Source organism: Lygodium microphyllum, chromosome 9 (genome assembly GCF_053477565.2).
Source record: "Lygodium microphyllum isolate KBCC chromosome 9, Lygodium_microphyllum_v1.1.10, whole genome shotgun sequence".
Classification (NCBI taxonomy): domain Eukaryota; kingdom Viridiplantae; phylum Streptophyta; class Polypodiopsida; order Schizaeales; family Lygodiaceae; genus Lygodium; species Lygodium microphyllum.
The window spans coordinates 46,440,780-46,449,011 of record NC_141143.1 but is presented as its reverse complement, the minus strand read 5'-3'; the positions used below and the strand labels follow the sequence as shown (position 1 = coordinate 46,449,011).

At 41.0% G+C, this 8,232-nt stretch overlaps 1 protein-coding gene across 4 annotated transcripts in view; it reads left to right on the top strand.

The window, feature by feature from the left end:
- The first annotated feature begins 1,136 nt into the window (after positions 1-1,136).
- The window catches only part of LOC148030999 (cysteine protease ATG4b-like), a 51,880-nt gene continuing 44,784 nt past the window's right edge, over positions 1,137-8,232 (top strand). For all 4 annotated transcript variants that reach the window (XM_087684543.1, XM_087684541.1, XM_087684540.1 and 1 more), the window contains exons 1-2: positions 1,137-1,668; positions 1,769-1,854. In XM_087684543.1, the coding sequence (XP_087540669.1) occupies positions 1,311-1,668; positions 1,769-1,854 (444 nt within the window). In that variant the 5' untranslated portion in view covers positions 1,137-1,310. The remainder of the gene's footprint in view (positions 1,669-1,768; positions 1,855-8,232) is intronic.

Here is an 8,232-nt window from a genome sequence, read left to right as displayed (position 1 = left end):
AGAGAAAGTAGAAGAAGTCAAAGAAGAAGGAGAAGAAGGAGAAGAGAGGGAAAGGAAACATAGAAACAAAGAACACATGTGCAAAGAGACTGATTGCAAGAGGACAAATGTAGAGAAGAAGAAGGAGGAGGAGGAGGAGTTCCCTCGAACTAATGTTTTCAATTTACAAGAATGTAAAGAAGGTCTAATGTCCCATGAAAATCAACAGAAAAACTAATGAACTGAACTAAGAAAATAATAGGAAATAACATGAGTGCTTCAATCATGGCCATGCGATAGACATCATCCATTATACCATAGCACAACATAGCCATGGAAGCTGACATCAAGATACAAGAAAACAAAGCTTGGTTCTCACCCCAAGATGGTGATGAACAAGAAATCTCAAGAAAAATAGTGTAAGTGTAAAAGGCCTCCTACATTAGCACTTCTTATCTTTTTATAATAAACCTTAGTACTATTACGGCTAAGGTATTTACATGGTTTATTTTGGTAAAGGAAAGTGAACTAATGTGGCTAATTTGCTTCATTACACAAAGTCCACATAGACCACCAAAACAATTTGTGACTACCTCACTTTGAAAATCCATGGGAGTGACATTGGTTGTCAAAGCACCATCAATATAAAAGATACCTCAACAACCCCATTAGGACATGGTAGTGTCCTACTAGTTGGTTTTCTCTAAATTTCCCACTTATGAGTTTTCTTCCTCCCAAGGACTTGTATGGGAAATTGAAATTGCAAGTTTACAATCATGCAGGTGCTGATTGCAAGACTTGCATGTTCCATCATTCCAAAACAAGTGTAGATCGAACTATGTTAATGGTTATGCTTTGTGAGAATACATTCTATAAATTTCACTCGCAGTCCATTAAAATTTGGTTATCATAGCAATGGGATTGTTGTCCAAGTGGTTTGAGCGTGTGCGTGAATATGCGAGTGGGGGAGTTCTCAAGTTCTCAAACGTTGGATAGATGGTAGAGGCATCTTTTTAAATTTGTTTCTATGAAAAAAGGAAGAAAAAGCCTAAAAGCTTTCAAACGTTTAAGCTTTTCTTGAATTTTGGTGTACGCTTATGTTTTTCTTCTTTAACCCAAAAAAATAAAAAAAACGATAATTACAAAACGTCACATAGCTGCACTTGGAAATAGATCAACGCCGGGGGGAAGAAATCGGTCACCGTCAGCACAAGAGGGGAGAAGTGCGGTCGTCAGCGCAGGACCAAGAACGCGATTCAGGCATCCCGATCCGCCATGCATCGGGTAATTTGGAGAATCCAGCCTGAACAGAACCCTAAGACTGTCTGTTGATGGAAGACAGGCTCTCTGCTGTCACCTCGGACGCCTCAAATTTGGACGCTCCATCTCAGGATCAAAGAAAACATGGTGCTTGTTCCCGTTCTCTGTGGTCTTTCTTGGTGAATCACAAGAGAAAGCAATCTCGGCGGTGCCGCACTGCAGTCAGGCGCGCACGCACACTTGCGGCTCTTCCCATGCGTCGCCTGCAGGAGCGACTTTGTGGCTCTCAGTGGGCCTCTTCATTATCCAAGCATGAGATTTGGTTATTAGGAGTACGATATCCGGTCTCCAAGAATGGAGAAAATGAAAGCCTGAAGCAAGATTTTCTTCTGGATCTTCGGTCTCGAGTTTGGTTCTCGTACCGGAAAGGTACAACTTTCTCTTGCCGTTTAGTTCTGCATAGGAAATTTTTGTTGGTAGTCAATGTTGCAATCCTATGTGATTTGCCTATGAAATTGTGATAGTTCAGGTTTTGAAGCAATAGGGCCATCGAAGCTAACCACAGATGTTGGCTGGGGGTGCCTGCTTAGAAGTGGACAAATGCTTCTGGCTCAGGTATTTCTATTTCTAATGATATCAAGGTACAAGGAAATTACACTCCAGTGAAAATCCGAGCTCACTGTACAGATATGTCAAGCGTGTGTGTTTGTGACAAACACTCATATAAACTCTTGCACGAGCCTAGTTATTGGAATTTGTTTGATCTGCGTCCCACTAGATGAATATATGAATTGGCATATTAGCTGCTGTGTAAAGGTGCTGGTTGTTGTTTGTTGTAGCCAAGTGCTTATGGAAGTGGATGGCAGGGGTTTTGATTTTGTTACCTTGTGAAGGTTGTAGGTAGTTGAAGTTCCAGTTCAACTTTGCGTGCATAGTCCCGTATGCAGTCCAGCCCTCTTCTATCTCTGTTCTTCTCTTTCCTTGACATCTTCTCCCCAGAGCAGTTTGTTGCAGAGTGTAGAGACTTCAGAGGAGAAAGAGCTGAAGCTGCTTGCTGAAATACTGGCAATCTGACTGATTACAGGGACATTGATTAGGAGGTTGTGGAAGAGGATTGAGTGAAGCTTGGGCTGGAAGCAGGAGATAAGGGCTAAGGAAAACTGTTAACCCCAAAGAAGAGAGTAGGAGTCTTGTTCAACGGCTCAATCTGGGCCCGAAACAAGAGTTGAAATATGGTCTACTTGCTGATTGAAGAAGTGGTGAAAAGAGCTGCAAAGCAATTGGAAATGGCATGTTTGAGACCGTATGTTGTTACTTGAAACTTATCACAACATTAATCCATCAAAGCATTGGGTTCAGCATCAATCTTTTCACACATTTGATGCAAGTGTTAGCATTTGCCATTTTGGCCATTTCGTAAAGTGTGAGCCTTGTCATTGAATAAATGTGGGGAGTTTGTTACATCTTGGACAAAGATGGAACTTATGCAAGAGTTTGATTTTAAGATATGCTACCATAAGGGCACAAATAATATAGCTAGTGGCGCTCTTGATAGAATCTCTGAGATCAATGCCTCATTGTTTACAAGAGTCTTGACTAACTTCTATCTTTATTGAAGGGGCAATATTTGATAGATTGTGAGTTTGATACAATGTGGCAACTAGTCCAAGATGTAACTTGTAGGTTGGGCAAGTTTTAGGTAGTCTAGATGCTTGAAAATTGGCAACCAAGAGAGAATTCCATGAAAGGTGTAAACAAGGCTGTGTGCATACAAGGTGCCTTCCCTTGAGAGGATACTTGCTGATAAATTATATAGGAGTGACATGATGCCCCTAGTATTGGGCACTTTGGCATACATTATACTTTGGGTTTGGTTTGCTGATAATTTTCTAGAAGACTCATATTGAGACTTATATGTGTGGGTGCTTGGAATGCTTACTTAATAAAGTTAAATGGAAATTAGGCAGGGCTATTGTGTTTTTGGTGGGCTTGCCCCATGTAAAGCAAGCTCATGATGTAATCTAGGTTGTAGGGGAGTGATAACCAAAATGCTTCAATTTATTTTGATTAATATGACCTTGAACAGCCACAAATTGGCTGGTAGTAACTCTATTAACTTTGGTAGGTATGCCTTTGGCACTACAATGGGCTGAAGTGACTACCTCTAGATCAACACACCTAGTCTCTTAAAGAAAAAAGCAAACTCTACCATGCTTTTCCAACATATCCACAAAGTACTGCCTCTCTACAGGAAGCAAAAACTCATCATTCCCAATTTTCAAATTTACTAAACTCTCTGTTGAGAACTTGTGACCAATTTGTCTAGGATCTTGTAGACTTGGCTGCCTTGCAGCCCTCCTCATTTGATCTTGACTATTTGAGGGTAGTAGACCTATAACTAGCTTAACTCTCTTGTCTACAGTCTTGTACTTAGTGAATACCATAACCTCTATTTGTTCTCGTGCTCTCACATCCTATGGCATATGCATCCCACAAAACTCTGCCGACTGAACATAGGCAGCCCTATATTCATTCGACTGAGCTACCTTAGCCTTTGACTACATAAATGTAGCAATTTCACAATACATCTCTAGTGAATGCACTAAGATATCCATAGAATAATCCAAGTTTCCAATTTTCGGTACAGTCTCAAGTTCTACAACTGTATCTGCACATGACAAGACATCAAATAAGCCATCTATATCCTCATTATCTTGTAAAACACTTGTCTCCTTGAATACTTTTCTCCTATTTTGCATGAACTGTCTAGTAGTCTTCAACATGTGTGAAATCCTCTAATAAGAGACTGAACTATTTGTATAAAACCCAATAAAACTAAGCAAATACACCACTTCTAGGAGGTAAGAATTGAGCCCACCTTGTGTCCCTATCATCCTGCAGGATAGGGGTACTTACTGAAAATCCATGTTTGCCACCGGTAAAGCAGCATCTTGCAAAGAGTCCTTATTCCTCATATGATTAACACATGTCATAAACTAAACTGCTCTCATCCTATCTCTGCAGATTCATGCATAGACGAAGCCATTATCCATAACCTTTAACTCCATGCGGGTCTTTGTAGTGAATAGTTGTCCCAATCTGACTTCATATGAGCAAGTATCTTGTACACAAAAATGAAAGTCCTCCTGTACATCACCTATGAATACTCTAATATTTGAACATGCCACATATAAATCTCCTGCTATGTTGTTGGCTGCTCTCATGTGCCAACCATGATCCACATCCATTGCTCATCTCTCTCTCATAAACCTTGCGTACAATCACATTAATCTCAAAGCCGTGGTCTAGCAAAGCAATGCTTGCAGTAGCCCTCTCACCAATTTCGACCACAGTCTCTTGCTTGCAAAGCCTCTTCACTTTAAACCAACTTAGTAGTTGCATTGCCTTTCTCAAAAGCAATAAGAGAACCAAGAATATAATTCATAATAACATCTTTATTGAGCAAAACATAATACTCAAGCTTGCCATCCATGACAACAATATCTTCTTGAATGCATAACTTATCTGCTTGATCAATTGGTGGTGGCTTGCACACCCCTTGCTTGGGTATCAGTATCAATTATGGTAGGCTTAGATTTTCGATTTTGCATTAATTGTTGCATGTTTACTAGCCTTCCCTAGAACCTCTTTTATCTTTGTTTGTTGCCTATTTTACACTTGTTGAACTTCTTCATCATTATCTTGACTTTATTGCATGGAATTATTGATGAGTTGCTCCAAAGCATTACTTTTCTGCATCAAGCCACCACTTTCTTGCATCAAGCTACCAGTTTCCTACATTAGTTTTGCAGTAACCTGTAGTGTGTTGGGTAGTTCCTTGCAAGAGGTTTGCAATTTCCTATGGCAAGTTGACACTTTTCTATCAGAGGTTTACACTTTTCTACTATGGGTTTGCAATTTCTTGTAGAAGAACCTTGACTTGTTCTTTTGATTGAACAATGCTAAGACCTGAAATAGTATCTTGCATGCTGAAAACATGAGTATCCTAAATAAATACATCCAAATGTGGTGCATTTTGCACTACAAGTAGTGGCATTTTAAACATTGAAAGTGGAAATAGTTGAATCTTGTTGCTTGTTAAGAATAGCCTTGTAGAAGCATGCCATGCCAATGGATTTCCCTTCTTTGGCTAGGCTATGAAGATATGCTAGGGTTTGCACTGAGGAAATGCACCATGTATGACCAAGACTAAAACTCAAAGACTGAGACAGAGAAGCAAAACTCAAATCCTAAACTCAAAATGCAAAACACAAAAACTCAAAACTCAAACACATATAAATATAGAGAGAAGAAACTCTAAAGTGAATGAATGTTGTAAATGAATGTAAGAGTGTACAAAATGCCCAAGGACAGAGCAAATTCCAAGTGCTGTGACCTCTAGTTAGAGTGTCAGAGTGCGGGAAACACCAAATGCTGATCACTAGAGTATTAGGAAAAAAGATTGGAAGAAGCCATTAGAAGATCAATATAGCAACCTTCTCAATTTGAAGAGATAGCCACGCGGAGCTCGAAACATGGAAACATGCCCAGTACAAGTGCTGCCATAGAAGAGGCGGAACAAAGGCTTGTGGTAGTTGGCAAGGGAAAGGTTTCCTTGCATCCACCCCCACCAATCACGGTCATCATGATCACTTCAATGCAAGGAACTATAGAAGGGGTAGTCAATGAAAGTAACGTAATGGCTTGGGTGTAGTATCTTGTAAGCAAAGTGTAAGAGCTTGCACCTGCACCAAGCCAAGGAGCTCCACTCGCGCAAGAACCAAAAGGCCAGTAGCAGTTGATGCGGAATCACGCCAATGATTGAAGGTACCCCATATTGAAGTATCGTAGCAATGTGCAACACAGAAGAGTATGATGAGTTGGTAAAAGAACTTAAGAGTCAACATGACAAAATGAATGAAGAAAGAAAGGTTGCGCTTTTCGAGCTAGACGAAGAAAGAAATGTCTTTGTGAACTACGAGCTAGAAAAAATGAGGTAGATGACCATAATAGCTAGGGAAGTGATTGTATTAAAAGAGGCTTTAAAGGCAAGGCAAGGTGAAGAAAGCCTGCGAGACTTGTATAATGAAGAAAGGGAGAACCGCATTGCTCTAGAGACATTATGTGCTCTCACATCTTAGGACAGGAGACGCCTTGAGGAAGAGGTCAATATCTTGAAGTAACAAGAGAACATCTATCCAAAGAACTACAAGAGGCAAAGGTGCAAGGTGAGCAAGAAGCAAGGAGAAAGATGACAGGGCCTTAAAATAAGTTGCAAACAACACTCTCCAATCATCAGGACTGGCTAAAACAATAGGTAGAGAGCTAGGACTGAGAGAAGGAACAAATGGGTACATTATGGTGAGGGCAAGAGCAAGTAATCTCGCACAATACTAGAACCAAGGATTGGAGCAAATGAAAGGGAAGGCAGAAGAATGGGCAGCTAAAAATGATAGACATGATTAAAGATTTAGCTTACCGCCTGGTATATTCAGAGAGTGCACGCATTATGGCGAAAAGCAAAGTTGAGGCTGTGGAGACAAGGATGCTTGAGCAGCAAAAAGCCTTCTTGAACATGGTACTAAATGTCACCCAGAATAAGAGAGGAAGAGACGATTGATGAACTCAAAAGGAAATTAGAGTTGGCAAGGAGAGCACTTAAACATGGACTCCATACTAAGGCGCCCAAACCTAGCACCAGCTTAGGTGTGGAGAAACAAAGAGCTCATTTGATCATGGCTAGATTATCTATGCAGGAACTTGAATTGTTAGGGTTTGGGGAGCAAGAGAAACAAGCATAGTCTCCCCTTGAGAAACTGAGAGAGCCAATACATGAAGAGGGGCCGGACTTTGAGTAAGACCACAATGAGGAAGAGCAGTTGCATGAACCAAGCCCCCCACTGCAAACACAAGCACAAATAAAAGAGCAAGGTGAGGAAACCATACCCCTTGAGAGAGTGGTGAAAATGAGGCTCAAGCGGAGAGAACAGGTAGAGCTAGCACAAAGAAAACTCCAAGTCAAATCGCAACAAGTTCCTAATGTGGCCATTCATCAAGGAGAGGAGTGCTATCTTGTGAACTAGAACCAAAAACTTGTAGTATTGGAGCAATGGGAGAATCGCAACCGACCCTTTGAATTTGCCTTCACTTTCCCTTGAACACTATGTCAAAAGATGACGTACGAGCGAGACAGTAGGGTTGGCGGGAAAGAACACGGAGTGAACTCGGCAAACATGGAGAAGAGAAAAGAAGAGAGAAGAAACTCTGATGAATGGAATGATGAAGATTTGAATCATGGAGTGAATGCGATACAAGGGAACAAGGGTGCCGTAGCACAAGGAAGATGATGAAGACAGCCATGAAACACTAACCACAATGTCCTCCTGAAGGGGTGTGAGGGTAGTGGAGAGGCTGGAGAGAAGAGATGACGGACTGAATGAATCAACCGTGAGGAATGAATGAAAGAGTGGCCTATAAATAGGCACAGTCAGTTTAGGATGGCGCTCCTTTTTGGGGCTGCAAACCCTAAACGCAAAACGCAAACTACGGGTGAAGGGTTTCTCAACACCCCCTCTCAGGCCCAAAAAGGGAAACAAGAGAAGAGTGAGGTGGAGATGCAATGCTACATGCTGAAGAATGCTCATGTAGCAGGTGCCACTTGGACAGTGTCCCTCGTGTGAAAATTATTCACTTGTCCAAGCGCCCGAGTATATAGATGATGAAATCATGCAATGCATAGGAGGAATGTCTGTTGAGAAATAGACAAATGATGTATGTTGTAGGATGAGGTGCTGTATCCCATAAGCACAGTGAGGAGAGTGGAGAAGTTGGAAAGCTATAAAGACATGTACTTGGTTCACTTTTAAAGTAATGCTATTGTCCTTTCAATCAAGTGTTAGTGTCATTGTCCTTACACACAAGAATGTCTTTATGAGTCCAAGTCTCAATCTTGGAACCTAATTCACTTGTGTGACAATTGGTCTTGTCTAGTCT